General features: G+C 43.0%; 1 protein-coding gene across 1 annotated transcript in view; it reads right to left on the bottom strand.

Annotated features, from left to right (window-relative positions):
* Positions 1-18701, bottom strand: part of ANTXRL (ANTXR like) — a 333449-nt gene that overhangs the window by 36153 nt on the left and 278595 nt on the right. The window contains exon 17 of the mRNA XM_085608779.1: positions 17033-17113. Coding sequence (XP_085464905.1) covers positions 17033-17113 — 81 coding nt within the window. The remainder of the gene's footprint in view (positions 1-17032; positions 17114-18701) is intronic.

Raw genomic sequence — 18701 nt, 5'->3', positions numbered from 1 at the left:
GTAGGCGTCCTTTAAATCTAAAGTGGACAGAAATTTGCCTTGCTGAAGGAGCGGGAGTAGTTGTTGGAGTGTTACCATGTGAAAGTCATCTGATTGAATGTATAGATTTAGATCTCGGAGGTCTAGTATAGGCCTGAGAGAGCCGTCCTTCTTGGAAATTGGAAGGTATAGGGAGTATACGCCGGCCCCTTGATAATGTAATGGGACTGGTACTATAGCTAATTTTTCAAATAGAAAGACAACTTCTTGTTTGAGAAGGTTCAAATGGTCTTGTGACATAGTGTGTGATCTTGGATGAATGTTTGGGGGAGTGTTGATAAGTTCCAGGCAAAAACCATAATGGATAATCTGTAGAACCCATCTGTATGAGGTGATTGTATTCCAGACGGGCAGAAATTGAGAGAGATGTCCCTCCACAGGAGTGGAATGATCGGGGGTAGAGGAAGAAAGTCACTGTTTGTTGTTTGCAGGGGAAGTGCGTGTTGAGTTGCCCCTACCTCTTCCCTTGCCGTTATTCCCTCTAAATCCTCCTCTAAAGTAACCTCTTGAAGAGGGTGATTGATTATTGCCTTTGTAAGAGGGGGAGGGATTTTCTGATGATGTGTTCTTGGAGCCCCTCCTATAAAAGGAGCGACGAAAGGAGCCCCAACTGGAAGGGAGCTGCAAAGCCCCCATGGATTTAGCAACCTCTGTATCCTTCTTCATCTTTTCTAAAGAAGTGTCTACTGTGGGACCGAAGAGGTGCTCCTTTTCAAAAGGCTGATTTGGAATAGAGGATTGGACCTTGGGTTTAAACCCAGAAATTCTGAGCCAAGCGTGTCTGCGTAGCAAAACGCTAGTGTTACTGCGCGAGCTGCGGTGTCAGCTGCGTCTAAAGCACAACTAATAGATGCATTGGAAATTGATTTCTTCTCTTGAATTAGATCAGTAGCTTTAGTTTTATGTTCATCAGGTAAAAACTGAATTAATGTTTCTAGCTCATCATATTGAGCTCTGTCAGAGAGAGCTAAAAGAGCTTGTGTGTTTGAAATTCGCAAGTGATTGGCTGCTTGCGCCGCTACTCTCTTGCCAGAGGTATCTATCAGTTTGGACTCCTTATCAGGAGGAGGGGCAACTCCTGTGGTCTGCGAGTTTGCTCTTTTGCAAGCGTTCGAGACTACCAGGGAGTCTAATGGGACTTGACCCTTGATGTAGGTGGGGTCAGTAGGCGCTGGCTTGTATTTCTTGTCTATTCTGGGTGTGACCATCCTTGCATGCACAGGGTCTTTAAAAATCTCATCTGCGTGCTGAAGCATTCCCTTGAGCATAGGCAGTGTTTGTGTTACTCTTTGAGAGGAACTCAAGGTCTCGAAGAGAAAATCTTCTTCAAGGGCCTCCTTATGTAGTTCTACCCCATGGTACTGAGCAGCCCTATTAAGTAGCTCTGTGTACCCTATGTTATCATTAAGTGGGGAAGGTCTGGAGGGGTATAGATCTGGATCAGTATCAGTGATAGGATCTGTATTGTAATCCTCCCAGGGATCAGGAACAATGTCCTGTGGTATATCTTCATCCCCATCCCCATCATCTAGTGGATCAGGTGACTGTGGTTGTGGGGAATTTATGGGTGTAATGATTAAATTTGGGTCAATGGGTGAAGGAGGTGTAATAGGAGGAGGAGAAGGGTTAGTACCCACATGTTTGCATTTTAGTGGACTGTGATAGTCGTCTTTTAAATCTGGTTTCCTTTGACTGGTAATTTTGCATGAATATGCCCAGTATCTGGATTAATAATCAGTTCCTTTTGTTTCGAATCCGTGTTAGCAGGCTCTTTAGATGAAAGAGGGGGTGTTTTCCCTGTGGGGCCAGATTTTTCAGCGTGGAAGGTTTTGGCTCTGAATGTTTATTTTTCAGTATGGAAGAAATGGTCACTACCACATGTTTGGATTTCGATGCCGAAGGTTTCGGTTCGGTGCCCGAAAGGGGCCGACTTTATCCCAAGTCTTACATGTAGGATTCTGCACGGTCGGAGACTTCTCCGAAGATATCCGGTGCTGAGCCGCTTTGCTGATGCATTTAGTGACGTCGAGCCCGATGGTTACGGAGCGTCTTCTTAGATCAAAAAGATCAGCACGCGTCATGGTCCTGTTCGTCGTGTTCCAGGGATAGACACAGGTTGCACACTTAGTGCTAGTCGGTGAGCGGAAACTTAGCGCGACACCCGGGACAGAATTTAAATGGAGTCCGTTCCATCAACTGCTAGCGAGCCCAACACGGGTAGGCCCAACGGTCCTCCATGAATCTTCCAATCAAAGATCTTGAGTCGAAACGATACGCAGAGAATAGGAAAAGCGATCGAGAAACAATACCGTTGAGGATAGTGGATTGCGCACCAAGGGGAACCCGAGAAACGTGTCGAACCGGAGCGCCCCACTTCACTTCCGTACCCGATGGCAGAAAAAAACTATCTAACAATGGAGTTGATGCCCATGCGCACTCTCACTGAAAGGAGGCGTCACCTACCTCGTGACTGGAAAAGACCTCTTTGAAGAAAAACAAAGTGCAAACATCCAGACCCAACACTAGATGGCAGATTTATGCACAGCATGTGATCTACAGCTTACATAACATTACTGGCACTCATAAATCTTAATACCTTCACACTCAGTGGTCATCAGCTACCTGTAACTTGCCACTCTTATACTCACATAAGACATACCTTCTATATGGCTTGTATCTCAGAAGTACTATACCAGCCAATAAACCACCCATTATCAAAGAGGGAGAGGGAGAGGATGTAGCCTTACAGCTAGAACGGGCGACCTCAAAGCTGGAGAACTGAGTTTGAGTCTCAGCAACGACGCTCAACATCCTGTGATTCTGGGCAAATCACTTAATCTCCCTGGGCCCGATTCACAGAACTAACTTAAGACAAAATCCTAAACTTACTACCATTTTCGTATTCACAGAAGGCACTTACTCATTTTGGTATTCACAGAAGACACTTACTCACTTCGGTATTCACAGAAGTTAGGAGTCCTAACTTTAGGACTCCTAAATGCCTCCTGTGAATACCGAAAGTCTTAAAATTAGGATTTTTCTCAGTTTAGGAGTCCTAAAGTTAGGAGTCCTAACTTTACTACTACTAAACTGAGAAAAATCCTAATTTTAAGGCTTTTGATATTCACAGAAGGCATTTAGGAGTCCTAAAGTTAGGAGTCCTAACTTTACTACTACTAAACTGAGAAAAATCCTAATTTTAAGACTTTCGGTATTCACAGAAGGCATTTAGGAGTCCTAAAGTTAGGACTCCTAACTTCTGTGAATACCGAAATGAGTAAGTGCCTTCTGTGAATACCAAAATGAGTAAGTGTCTTCTGTGAATACCAAAATGGTAGTAAGTTTAGGATTTTGTCTTAAGTTAGTTCTGTAAATCGGGGCCCCTGTGCCTAACAAAAAAAATTGAATGTGTTAACCTGTAACGAACCTGGTGCTCATGTAAAGCTCTCTGATAACTGATATCTTCGGGTCTAGTTTGTGCTATATAAAACTCTAATAAACGAAAATGAACAGACATGGAATAACTGAAGAGACCTGTCACATACTGCCCGGTCGATCAGAGGACTTTAATCTAATCTAGTCCACCAATGCAAGTCCCAAATAACTACACATTATCGCCGATAATTTACATCTAGCAATGAACCTCAGATATTGGATGATAGTAACACATTCCATCCCAGGAAATCTCTCCACTCTTTTCTCTCTCCAGACATGCCAGGTCAGAACCAAAACTACATACAATATTTCAGGTTGGACAATGCAGTGCAGTAACCAGCTAAGTAGATTATGATCATAGAAAATACCATAAAGGGACATGCATAGCTGCTCAAAGCTGCCAGCTTAATGGAAACTGGAGGAAGCTGGGTTTCTGTTGCAGTAACTCCCCCACGTTTTGCCAGATTTCTGATGCACTTTGACTTTAGGGGAAATGATGTGCCCTAGGTCCCTGCCAATCAGGTTCCCAGGGCCTGTGTTCTTTCCCAAAACTGTACCTTTGTACCCCCAATAGGCACCTCTCTGGCCACATGTAAGTCCCTTGTAAAAGGTACCATGGGTACCAAGGGCACTGTGACCAGGGAAGGCCTTTAAGGGCTACAGCACATAATGTGCCACCCTTAGAGGTCCTGTACCATAACACATATACACTGCCATTACAGGCTGCGTGTTTTGGTGCAGAGAAAAGTGAAGAGTCGACATGGCACACATCCCTGTGTGTGATGCCTACAACCCACTGCCTATGGCATCGGTCAGCCACCCCTCTAGCTGGGTGCACTATGCCACTGGTTAGGGTACAGGTGCATGAACCCTATACCCCTCCAGTGTCTAAGTCAATTCTTAGACATTATAAGTGCAGTAAAGCCATAAACGTATGTGGTCTGGGAGTTTATCATTACGAACTCCACAGCACCATAATGGCTTTACTGAATTCTGGGACGTTTGGTATCAAACTTCTCAGCATAATAATCCCACACTGATGCCAGTGTGGGATTTATTATAGAATGCACTCAGAGGGCATCTTAGAGATGCCCCCTGAAAAACGACCAGCCTCTGGTGGGTTCACTGAAAGGTAAACACCAGCCTGCCCCCACAAGACATGTTTCTGGACCCCAGGGGTGGGAGCCTTTGCTCCCTGATCCCAGAAACAAAGCCTTTCCTGGGCACAGGTGATTATGCCACCCCCCAAGCCAGGAAGAGTCATCCGTGTCACGGGAGCTTCAAAGGCATTTATTTATTTATTTATTTATACAATTTATTAAGCGCAACGTATGCCCTTAGGCGTCTTGGCGCTGAGACTTCAACAGAATCGAAAGAAGACAGGACTTTATCTGGATTGGGGACGAGAAGGAGAGACAGAGGGAATCATTTTTGGTTAAATAGCCAAGTTTTCAGTGATTTCCTGAATTGAAGAAGAGTTTGGCTTAGTTTAATATATAAAGGTAACATATTCCACATTTTAGCGGCCGCTACCACAAAGCGTCTGTCTCCCCAAGACACAGTTTTTGTGCGCGGGACAGTGATTTGTAAACTTGTTATCGATCTCAGGGATCTTGGGGGTTGGTATAGGAACAATTGGTCTTGAAGAAATTGTGGACCTTGCTTATTTAGAGCTTTAAAAGTAAGACATAAGGTCTTAAATTTGATCCTATTACTGACAGTGAGCCAGTGAAAGTCCTTAATGGTTTGACTGATGGAATCAAATTTAGGTGTTTTTGAAAGCAGTCTTGCCGCAGCATTCTGAATTGATTGCATTTTTGCTATCACCCGGAATTGAGCATTTGCAAAAAGACCATTGCAGTAATCCAAAGAAGATAGCACTAGAGTGCTCACTACTGTTTTTGCCGCATTGTCTGGTAGGAACGGAATAATCTTTTTAATAATCCTTAATTTCTGAAAGGCAATTGAGGCGGTTTGATTTGCATGAGAGGCGAAATTAAGTTTATCATCAAAGATGATGCCTAAGTTCCTAACTTTGGATACCGGATTCGGCAGTGTTCCCATAAGTGGAGGCCACCAGGCGGAGGACCATTCTGGAGATAGTTTTCCAAAAATGATCACCTCCGTTTTCTCCGAGTTTAATTTCAGGCAGTTTCCTGCCATCCAATCTCTGATTGCCAGCATACCTTCCTGGAACGTTACTGCTACCTCCTCCCCATCATTCTTAATGGCAAGCACAAGCTGGGTATCATCTGCGTAAGAGGTCAGGCTCATCCGATGTTGTTTAATAACCCTAGCCAGATCAGACACATAGATATTAAATAGTGTCGGGCTTAGGGATGAGCCCTGCGGAACCCCACAAGGCAACGCCAGGCTAGCAGATTTAAAAGGGCCTAGTGTTACCACCTGTGTTCTGCCAGATAAGAAAGAGGTAAGCAGGTCCCTGGCTTTTGCTTGAATGCCTAGATTTCCGACACGGTCAATCAAAATAGAGTGGTTGACCGTGTCGAATGCTGCCGATAGGTCCAGCAGTATTAATACTGCTGCCCCCCCTCGCCAGGAAAGGTAATCCTGCAATAGGCCTGTAATTCTTAAGTTCCTCTTTATCCAAAGAGGGTTTCTTCAGCAGCGGTTTGATTGTTGTATTTTTAAGGCTTTCTGGATAAATATCTGTTCTAAATGTGGTATTACAGACTGAGGTGATGATATCTGTAATTGTTTCCAAAACTGGGAGAAGGATCTTAGGGGGGCAAGTATCCAGGGCCGATCCCGATTTTATCTGCTGAATAATTCTTCTTATAAGAACATTGTCTATATCTGTAAATTGATCTAAAGAGCAGTGCAATCTTCCCTGATTAGCAGTATTATAGTCTACATTAATTTTGGATGTGAACTCTGAATAAATGTCATTAACTTTAGTAAAAAAGAATTTTGCTATGGAGTCGCAAAAGCTCTGTGAGGCAGGGGGTGCTAGATCTACCACTTTACCAGCCAATTGCTGTACTACTCCAAACAGTTGTTTACTGGAGTTCTTTGCATTTTCTATTTGATGAGCATAGAACTTTTTCTTTGCCTCATTGATCATCTTTTTATAGTGAAGTAGAGTATCTCTGTATTTTCTTCTACTCTCACTATCATACGATCTGCGCCAACAATGTTCCTGCGCTCTACATTGTTGCTTTTTTTTCCTCAATTCCTCGTTGAACCAAGGGGCAGATGGTATAGATCTATTTTTAGATATAGATTTTATGGGCACAAGAGTGTCAATCGCATTTCCAATCCAGGATGTATATTGATCAGCTGCTGTATTAGCTTCAGGGGAGATCTTGGGACGTGATCTTTCTAAGTGTTGTTGAAAAGCGACATAATCTAAATCTTTCCAATTTTTAAAATACTCTTGGCTTTTTGGCCCATGCTTTCTACCATGTACAGTGTTTACAACAATCACAGCCAATATAGCATAATGATCAGACCACTCAAGTGGCATAATATCAGAGATCATTAGCCCGTTGATGTTGGAAAAAATGGCATCCAACGTGTGGCCAGCCTCGTGTGTAGATGAGGTAATCTCCGAAGAGAGGCCAAAGGCATCGAGATCTGCCAATAACATTTGTGTGTCTGTATCATTAATATTATCTAGGTGAAAATTCCAATCCCCTAGTATCATACATGCATCCTCAATAGCTAGGGTTTCCAGCAGTGAGCAAAAATTGGATAAAAAATCATTACGGGGGCCCGGTGGTCGGTATACAAGTATACATTTAAGATTAAATGTGGGTGTGAGCGAGATGTTAAAGTGTAGTGCTTCACAGAACGAGGAATGAATGGGGTTAGTTCTGATAGGGAACTGTGACCGCGATATTATGGCTACACCAACCCCATTCTTTCCCAGCCTGTCCATTCTCTGAATGGCATAATTCGGTGGGACTGCAATTACAAAATCTGGGTCTGAAGAGTCATTAAGCCAGGTTTCTGTCACAAATAAAATGTCTATATTATGATCCAGAATTAAATCCGCTATTTCATGTCTGTGCCTCCCAACAGAACGCGCATTAACTAATGACACAGTAATATTTTTAGTTTCTATTCCCTTATTTCCATATCTTAAATTATTAATAAATGGTGGGACGCACTTACATTCTGGGCATCTGATTAGAGCATCTCCAATAACGGACTCAGGGTCATAGCAAGTACATCCATTGGTATATACTGGTCTAAGTTGTTGCAGCGCGTGCGAGGAGTAGGTAATCTGGGCCCCTTGCGTGGGTAAACCAGGGATTCTGGCCGACGGCCCGAACCCGGCGCGGACGGGCGCAGACGGGCTTGCCTTTGGCGCGCCTTTGGCGCACCCGCTGCGCCCGCCCGCTGCGCCGTCGGAAGGACATGGAAATTTAAGCTGTGCGGAGGAGGACGGGAGGCATCCGAAAACTAGAGCGCAACCTGTGTCGTCCCCGCAAGATGGTGGCTAGCGCCCTTTGACCCCACAACGTCAGCCCTCAATCGGCTGAGCCGGGACCAGAGAACAAACACCAGGAGCCTCGCTGCGTCGGAACTCGCGCACACGAGTGTTTCACTCTAAAACAGGCAAGTTAAAATATATACAATTGTTAAAAGTTAAGTAGCAGCGTAGCAACAAGAAAAGATATGGCCTTCGGCTTCCGCCTCAGGGGAAAATAATTAAAGTCTTTGTAACGCAATCCCAGCCTCTCTTGCTATCAGGAGCAGGCCCCCTTCCTGTCTCCACTCCTTTTCAGCAGGAAGAGTGGGGGAACAAATTAGAATAGCCCAGAGGGTGTGCCCACCTCTGCCAACCCCACCCCTCAGGTGGGGGATGTGAGATGAAGCCCACACTTTAGTGCCTGCCATCTTGCAGATGGCAGGCACTCTCCAAACAGGATTAGGGATTATGCCCATCTGGGGTGAGCACACCAAGGATGTATTCACCCTAAAATCAGTAGTCCTTTGGCTACTGACCTTGAGATCCCTAAAACGCCCCCTAAATTCAGTATTTAGGGGGCAGCCCTGAACCAAGAAGACAGATTCCCGCAACCTACGAAGAAGAAGGACGACAGAAGAAGCCCAGCATAGGAGGCTGCAGAGAAGAACTGACTTGGCCCCAGCCCTACCGGCCCGTCTGCAGTTTCCAGAGATCCTGGGCCAAAAGTCTCCTTGTCCTGCCACCAGTGACCTCCAGAACCCCTGGGAGGACTGACTGCCATTAACAAAGACCAGATCTCCCGTGAACAGCAGCTATGTTCAAAGGGAACACCAAAGAAAGACTCTGAGCCTGCTGAGGACAAAGAAACTCGATGCCTGGAACCACCACTGCACCCAATGCCTACGGCCCGAATCCGAGTGGCCCACCAGTCCCAGCGAGGTCCCCCAGCGCTCCAAAGTCTTAGTCCATCGTGGGTTGACCACTCGAGGACTCCCCGATGTCACCTGCAGCCTCTGCACGGAGACCCTCCAAACCGACTTGGTAAGGTGAAATCCAACCTCCAAAGACACCCCTGCATCCAGCCGCCCTGCGCTCTGGAGAAGAGGATCTGAGGTGCACCTATGTCCCTGAGCCCTCCAACTTACCTGCCCAGCTGTTGGTTCCTCCCCGAAGACTTCCTGGACCGAGCCTGCAGCCAAAATCCAAAACCGGAAACTCCCATTGAAAACAACTGGGCACCGATGCCAAAACAGCACCCTGCACCCGGACACCCCTGTGCCACTGTGAGTGCACTTTGTGTGCTATCTTGAATCCCTCATTGCCCTGAGCCTAGGTCCAGGAGCTTTGCTCCCACAACCTTGTGGCCTGCTAATGAGCAGCCACCAACCGGAGGCCCTCTATCCCCATTGAATAAAATTGGGCCTCAGCACTCCGCACCCGGCCGCCCTAGTGCCACTGAGGGTGCTTTGAGAGTGAATCCTTGACCCAGGGGGAACCCTGGTTCTAACCCCAGAAAGCCAACTCCCAAACCTAAGTACTTACTGTTAGGTTGATAACATTGTTTTCTACCATAGGACTGCATTGAACTGCTTTGTTGTGAAAATTGTTTTAAGTATGGAGTTGGTTTGTATGAAACCCTAAGGTACTGCAACTATACACAAACTGACTTACTTGCCTTTTCTCTATGAAATGTCCCAGTGTGCCTTTCTCGGCATATCACACTGAGTAGAAAAAGTAACTGAAAAACTAATCTGAAAAGTAACTTCAAAACTAATCTGCAAAGTAACTGTAAAGTAATTTAAACTGCTTTACAACCAAATGACTTACCTGTTACCAATCCTACTGTATTCAACTGCATTCAAATTGTATATAACTGCCTTATTCCTGCAAAGTGTTATTATACTTACATGTACCAGGCCTGGCTTGGTTCTAGAAAATAAAATACAAACTAAATAATATTTTCATACAAACAAATTGGTCTGAGTCTTTGAGTGTGTGACATAGTTTCTTGCCTGAATGTGTACAATAAATGGTTTACAGTACCCTCTGATAAAGCCTTACTGCTCGCCCATGCTACCACAAATAGAGAGTAAGGTATTATCTACTTTTACCTCTGCCTACTTTTGGGGTTCCACTGGACTCTGTGCACACTATACCTTGCTTTGGCATAGTATATACAGAGCCATCCTCCTACAGAAACCAAAAACTGCATGACTTTTTCTCACACCTTATCATACACCACATTGCCAAGAGAGGCATCCAGGAACACGATAGTCATCAAGAACAACATGGAAACACGTCCCACGTAGAATCACAAAACAAAGACAACAACCTTCCAACAACAAACAATACATGGCATAGCTTGCTGCCTATTTAGGTAAGAACTTCAGGGTTCCACAGTGAGCTAGTAAGCATTATGTAAATGCTGCAGTACAATACAATTATCAAGTTACATGATTTTACCAATTCCACATGAGCCGATAATGCCTGACCACAAAATTTAACTAATCCACACACTTTAGCCGAATACAATTTTTTGTAGCAGCTCCCAGGACTAGGACTAAATGGGTACAATATGTAGATTGTTTCTCTGATGAGCACTGGAGGTACAAAGTATGCCCTGCGCATGCTCCTAGTTCTTGGTCTGTTGCGCATTCGAGGAAGGAACTCTATACTTTTCTTCCCTTCCTGTAATGACATCTGGAAATTAACCACAATTTGAATGAAAAATAATTAAAAGTAGGTTTTCTATGAAGATGTAACAAATAAATGCAGTGAATTGTAAGTCTATGTGAGGTGAACACAAACCTGGTAAAGTAATGAAGAGGGGAGCCAGGGGTATAGCTATTATAAGCACAGCAGATGTATTGACATCAGAGCCAATGGATGTGAGGGGCCCACTACAAACTAAGGGGCATATTTACAATGAAGTGACAGAGTGCGGCGTTAGACTTCAGGGCTTGACGCCGTACTCCGCAACTTCAGAAACCCAGGGCTGGACCATATTTGCAACAATATTGTGCAGCCCTGCGTTCCCCCCTGCGCTGGTGCTAAACTTAGTAGCCTAGCACCAACGCAGGCACCCTTGCACCATAGTACAAGTGTGTCTGCGTTGAGGGGAAGATTGTTTATGTGCAGGAAGGGAGACCATCCTGGACATAAACAATCTTTAAATGACGTTTTGTAATTTTTATGTGTGCTGCTTAATGCAGCACACATAGAAGTTACAAAATGTAATTTGTTTTTTTTGATTGTTTATGAGTAGGAAGAGTCACCTTCCTGCACATAAACAATCAATGGCAATTTGCTGTTTCTGTGTGTGCTGCACAATGCACAAACGAGGAGAAATAAAGCATTCCTCCTCGTTTCGCCTGTTTAAGACCAGGTTTTCGCTGGTCTTAAATTTGAGATGCCTCCTATTTACGCCACCCTCATAAATAGGAGGCAGCATCAAAATCAATGGGTATTGCGGTGGAACGCCAAGCGCAACACCCATTGCCCTCTCCTTTCATGCTAAGTATAGCGTGAAAGGGTGCCTTATTTACAAGAAGGCGTTAAGCCAAGTTAAGTGGCTTAAAGCTGCCTTGTAAATAAGGCAAAGCCCCCATCGCCATCACAACATCACTTTTAAACATGCCCCTAACTATAGAAGACTTGTACTACTCAAGGATGGAGCAGGAGGTTATTTCTCAGATTTAAATTAGAGCCTCTGGCACCAGTGGTACACCTCTACATTCTAGATCCCAAGTCAACCACTGTTAGTGGTCACTGAAAACTTTAACTATCTGGCTGCCCCCAGTCATCAAATAATGTGAACATGGGTACGAGAGATCAGTGGAAAAGAACTGACGATTAGTACATACATCCAATTTCACTGTATTGCAATGGGATTTATATAGCGCTTACAACCTATGACGAGGAGCTGGAAGTGTTGTAGAAGACAGTTTGTGTTCTCTGAACCCTCTTTGACTGATGCAGACCATTTCATTGTAGGAGATTAAATATACTGAGTGTGAAGCCATGCCACATAATGGGACCACCATGACTGGTCCCTGGAGTATTCCTCAGGAAACTACAGGGGAAACATCCATTACAACGCAGTCATTACATCGCACTGCTTTTACAATGCAGCTGTCACAACACAGCTGCCTTTACACCACATGCCATTACAATGCATGCATTACAACGCATGACACTACAACGCATGCCATTACAATGCATACCATTACAACGCATGCCGTTACAACACATTATAAGATAAGTAATGATGTTTTTTTGTTTTAGGTTGGGTATGGGTTTTGGGGTAGAAGGCGAATAGTAATTTTTACCCCTACGCTATCCAACACTTTCCCTACTGTTGTACTCATTGGAGTTGGAATAGTAATTTTAACCCTACACTATCCAACACTTACCCTACTGTTGCACTCACTGGAGTGGCAATAGTAATTTATACCCCTACACTATCCAACACTTACCCTACTGTTAGTATTATGCATTGTAATGGTATGCGTTGTAATGGAATTCGTTGTAATGGTAGTTTTAAAAAATGCGTTATAATGGCATGCGTTGTAAAATCATGCGATGTAATGGTAGTTGCGATGTAAAAACTGTGTTGTAAAAGCATGCCTTGTAAATATTTGCGCTATAACATCATATATTCGACAACAGTGCAATGACTGTATCTCTTTTGGCCTTGGATGTTCTAAAGACAGGTAAATAGAGGATAATGTTCATTCCACAGATCAATTAGAAAATAATATTAATACTGTACATCAAACGCCAATGCAGATGTGATCAAATAGGTAGAAAAGTGAGATGGTTTATAACCGCTAAACAGTGTCATACATTTGGCCCGTTGGCATTTCATGCTGGTAGCCAGCACAACCATATCTGGCACCATCAACATTATAAAAAGGCGTGCTTTGTGGACCTGCCTCTTAAATTGTTGCAATTTTTTCATAGGTGCCGAAACCATGGAAAGCTGCAAACATTATTGGTGTTTCTTGTTGTGGGAGCCTTAGGATTAAGCATTTTGTCTGGAATGGGGACTCCAGAAGAACTAAGGCACTATGAGCACATGTCACAAATCACATACATATCATAAATATACTATATTCACTTGGTGAAGAAACAAATCAGGACTGTGAAGTAGAGTTCTGATTTCTTCTGCAGTTTTGTAAGTAAGTACCCTACATCTATTTGTCCTTTTATAAATCCTCGTCCATGTTTTCTAGAGGTGAGCCGATCCAGCATTGAATCAGCAACACGCTTTCGAAATGCAAAGCCTGAAATGAATCAAATTCTTCTTCTTCTTCCATTCTGGACCAGGTGTAAAAAGGAGAAGGAGGACACGTAATTAAAAGTATTCCATAGTAGAGCTTGGAACCAATATTGATTTCACTCTTGTGGGTTTTGCATTTGCTTTAGCTCCACTCTGATATCAGCCCGGACCTGGCCACACGATATATATATATATGAGAGAGAGAGACAGAGAGAGAGATAGACAGACAGAGAGAGAGAGAGAGAGAGAGAGAGAGAGAGAGAGAGAGAGAGAGAATAAGATTGAGAGAGAATAAGAGAGAATTAGAGAGAGAGAATAAGAGAGATGGAGATAATAAGAGCGAAAATAAGAGAGAAAACAAGCATTTGCAATGCGATTGGTCTCGCATTTGTGAAAGTTAGAGCTATTCACGTTGAACATTATATTGCTTTTTACTTATGTCTTTTGTTTGTAGTGGAGTGGATGTATGTTGTTTGTAGTGGAATTATGTGGTTTGCATTGGAATTGTTAGTTGGGGAATTGTGTGGGGTGGAATTATGTGGTGTGTAGGGTATTTGTGTATTGGAAATATATGGCATGGTGAATAGATAGGTGTGAGAGCTGTATAATCTAGATAGAAAGTAAGAGTGAGAGGGATAGGTAGTTTGTATATGAAGTGCTGAATAGATAGAGTAGAAAGAGCATGTGAGAAGGAGAGAATGAAGGAGAGAGAAGGTTATAGGTGCATATAGAGATTGTGCTTTTGTACATAAAAGACACTGAAAGGAGAGGAGGAGAGCGTGTGTTTGCGGTCTGGATTTTTTTTAAAGTTACGGTAAAGAAACTGTGCTGAAAGACCTGAAGTGAACCAATACAAGAAATGCTGGCTGAGTGTGTGCAATGGAATTATGTGGCTAGTAATTATGTGGTAGTAAGTGTAGTGGATTTATGTGTAGCGGTATTGTGTGTTGTAGAGTGACAAGTATTGTGTGGAATTATGTTGTGTGGTGCTGAATTATGTGGAATGATGTGGAATTGTGTGATGTGTATTGAGTGCATGCGGTGTGTAGTGGTATTATGGGTTGTGGAGTGGAATTTTCTGCGTTGGAATGGAATTGTCTGAAGTTGAATTGTGTTGTGTGGAATTGGAGTGGAATGGAGTGAAAATAAGTAGAGTTGAATTATTTGCCGTGGTGTGGAGTGAACTTATGAGGAGTCTTATATGGCACAGAGTAGGAGTAGATTTATGTGGAGTGTAATTATGTGGTATGGAGTGGATTGTATTTACGTTGTGTGGTATGGAAATGTGTGGTGATGAATTGTGTGGTGTGGCATTATGTGGAATTGTGTTGCATGGTGTGAAATTATATGGAGTGTTAATATGGGTCACGCTACAGACTTGAATTCTGTTGAGTGTAAATATCTGTTTTGGAGCTGAGTGGATATATATGGAGTGTAAATATGTGGTGTGAAGTGTCATGGAATTATGTAGCATTGAGTGGTATAATGTGAAGTGGGATTGTGTGGCATGGAGCAAATTGGAAACTTGTGGAGTTGAATTGTCATTATATGGCATGTAGTGGAATGATGTAGTGTTAAATTGTGTGGTGCAGAGTCATGAGATGTTGAAATAGTTTGCGTAGTGGAATTATGTGGTGTGCATTTGTGTTTTGTGGAATTGGGTGGTATTTAATTGTGTGGCTTTGTGGTTTTTTATGTGTAGTTGAATGCTTGTTGTCTTTATAAGTTATGGTGTGGAGGTGGATGAATTCAGGACTTAAAATCTGAGCCACATCAACTCCTGCAAGAGCTGCAATTTGAAAAGATTACATGCATTCTCGTGGAGATAAATTTACAGATCTCTCTGGCACTGGCAACACATGCCCAGCCCCACTCGCCATTTGCCACTGTAGCAGCTTGACTTTGTTAGTGGAAGAGGGAACACAGGAACAAGGTTGTGTGTAAAGATTGGGAAGAAGAGATACTTTGAGAGAGTCCTGTTCTTGTTCAGCCAACGCATTCAGAATTCAATATGGCTAAGCTGAAATTGGCATTTTGGTATAAAGAAGAAACTGTCGGATGTCTGTTTTTTTTGTTGCATGGATCTCAATGGCAGGGGAGTGAGAGGGGGCTGGGTTGTAAATCCACACTTGCTGCAAGTCTCTTCCTCTGGTCTCAGATGTGAAAGAGTTTGTGCTCTGTGGTATGAAAGGTCTAAAAAATGTAAAGTGCACCTCCAAGGCGAGGAAGCAGCCACCAGAGTCCCTGTCCTTACATGATTGTGAGAGGTATTTATTGACATACACCTAAAAAGCAGCTCTTCTAAAAAAGATTGTGCACCTCACAGGCTGGACAAGAGAAACAGCAAGAAATGTAAAAAATACAAATGGCCAGGGTAGCTGCGGTGTGGCACAAGGCAGATGGGATCAGGGGGGTGGCGGGGGGGGGGGTTGGGAGAGATGCAGCTAGAAGGGGGAAGAACAGAAAACCTCTCCTGTGTTGGCAGGAGCTGTGGAGATCGCAGCCTGCATGTTGGCAGATGAAAGGCGGCGGGTGCCCTTTTGATCAAAAAGAAAAAAGTGCCACAAACAAACATTAACTAAAACTAGGAAGTAAACATGTAAGAGGGGCAGTCTACTGGGAGGGTCTGAAACAGCAAGAGGCGGGACAAATTAACCACATTCATCAATACAAAGCAGCCATTTACAAAGTGCATTAACACTAGCCAATTGAAAACATTGGAGGTTCTTCAGCCCATGTACCAGATACAGCATATCTCGCAGAGACAGCGCATGCGCTGCCTAGGTGAGGCCTAAAAAGGATGGAATCGGATACTGTTCCTTCTTTTTGACCAGCGTTACTGATTCCTCTCCTAGCCCAGTTCTTGCATGGGCCTTAACACTCGTGTTAATGGTAGATGACTACTTCTTTAACCTGCCAATGTCGCAACCACCCTTTAAACATATGGTGGGAGAAATTGTGGTAGACGCTGGCCTGGTGGAACCTCTAATCTCTCAGTTTCTGGAAGTGAGGTTGAACCCACAAGCCACAAAATGTCAACCCCCCCACACTGCACCACCAAGGCTAAATCAAAGTCCAGTTTTGCACAGTCTGAGGTCGCACTAACTTTATGAATTATTGCATGTGCTGCAGACAGCGCAGTTCAAACTCACAAAATCAAAACCAATTCTCCATGTTTTGAAGCTCTATCTCATGCAGTTACCGAGTCGGTGTATGCACTGTAAAAGCACAAGTTCAATGAAAGCAGGTGCATTATCCCTTCTGCACCTTTGCACAGGGACATAATTGGATCATGATGTGGCTGTAGGAACCCATGCAAACATCTTCCTTGCGGTATTCCAGCTGACAAGTATTCCCCTGCTTTTGACCACCTTTTGCAAACAAGGATACTGTTTAAGGGGTAATTCTGTCCCATGGTATGGTGGCTGAAATTGGAAGTAGCCATGGATCCTTCAAAATCACACCCGGATCATATACAGCCCTACTTGGGTTTAGAGATGATATATAGTTCTCATCTAATAGATGCAAACCTTAGTTTTCCATCTGTAAGTGTATAGTGTGGGTGGACTGTACATGTCAATAAATACATTCTAGAGGTCATTTGACCTAAGCATACATTAAAGAGCACTGAAAAACAAATGCAAAAAATGTAAACTTCCCAGACAATAGTTGTACATTAAGTCAAATATTACAAAGGGGGCAATACAATGTCTTGGCATCCCCTTATTCACCTGTGGGTTGCAGTTCTGATTCTTCATGTGACAATGAATTCTGCTGCATTTATATAACAGAAAAGTCATAGTGCAGAGGACACGTAATGTGAGGTTCTCACATCTTACCTGATCTCCTTGTCTTGGTCTCATAAGGGAAACTTGGTCATACCCTCGCCGAACAAGAGCCCATAAAGCATCGAGTTTGCCCTGAAATATATTACAAATAAAAAAAACAAATTTTCAATCACATGATACATCACAGAAACGCCACTGCTGCTAAAAATATCATGGATGAATATTGATCTTTCCAGGATAGGAAGAATGGATTTGTATGTGAAATGTATGCAGCATATGGTCTCAGCCTCCCCGGGACAGTCATTAGCTTTATAAATATTTATATATAAATTCATGTTCTATTGATGCAATTGTCTCAGAGATTCCTCACTCTTTTTCTATCCATTTATTTTTATTGAACTATTTTGGACTTCATGCAGTTTTAAATGTAGTTTTACGAATGAACCGTGATACTCTCTGCAAATGGAAAGTTTTTAGAACATATTTCATTACCTGGTGTGGATGAAGCAATGCCCTGGATCCATTGTTAAACCTTTTTTTATAGGACTGCATTCACTTTAGGGCTCTCAAAGTCTGGAATTCTGTGAGTTCCTTTTCGAATAGGCCACGTTACAACGCATGCGATACATCGCATACCATTACAACGTGGTTGTTACAACGACCGCGTAGTTACATTGCATACCATTACAATGCAAGTCGTTACAACAATTTGCTGTAGGGAGGGCTGCATGTTGGAATAGTATAATTTACTATTCCAACTGCAGTCTGTGCAACAGCAGGGAAGTTGTTGGATTTAAAATCCAACACCTTCTGCCCCCTACAGCAAGTCGTTGTAACGACTTACGTTGGAATGGTTTGCGATGTAACAACGCGTCGTTATAACGACCGCATTGTAATGGCATGCAATGTATCGCATGCAATGTAAACAATGTTTCCATTCCTTTTTACTTTGTATTAATGCCTAAAACCAACACGCATCAAAATTATTCTGTGACTCAGTTAAACATCAAGCAATTTAAAGTCCTCTCAGAAGGAAAATGACCGTAAAAATAAATTCAACTCAACCCTCCTCTTCCACTCAGGAGCTTCATAGCACTGGCTGGTGGTTCTGTTAAAACAGGAATCAATGGCTTCCTATAACAAATGTGTTAAATCTATACCCAGTGCCTTTATTGTGCCATGGCATAAAACGTGTAGGGACAATTGAGCCTAAGAGTAATAAACTACCTTTCTCCGTCTAACGGGAGGATATACTGGTAAACATCTATCTTAAACTGTTTACGGATTATGCTGCCTTGCTTATATATTAGAACAATCTCAAGTTGTAATAGACACCGGTCTCCCTTATTGGGTGGGACAAATGTTTGGAAATCCATGTCTAATAAAAATTGCTTACTTATATCAGGCCTTACTACAGGTCATTTCTGGGAATTCCAGCACCTAATAGGTATCACAGTTGTTTGACCCTACCACTTGCAGAATATTTTGGAACCCTTTCATTTGTTTGAATTTTCAATGTGCAACTCTTATGGGAAACACAGGATAATACATATCAGTTTGCCTTTTAGAACTGTACCACCAAAAAATCATACTAATAATACTGGCTCTTAGAAATCATCTATATTTATTACACTGCACCATGTGTTGCTTGTAGGAGAATCAGTAAGAAACACACATCTCAAGTTCATTAGACAGTCCAACCTGTTATTTTTAAGGGTCT

Source organism: Triturus cristatus, chromosome 1_2 (assembly GCF_964204655.1).
Source record: "Triturus cristatus chromosome 1_2, aTriCri1.1, whole genome shotgun sequence".
NCBI classification, from domain to species: domain Eukaryota; kingdom Metazoa; phylum Chordata; class Amphibia; order Caudata; family Salamandridae; genus Triturus; species Triturus cristatus.
This window is presented reverse-complemented; position numbering and strand designations above follow the sequence as displayed.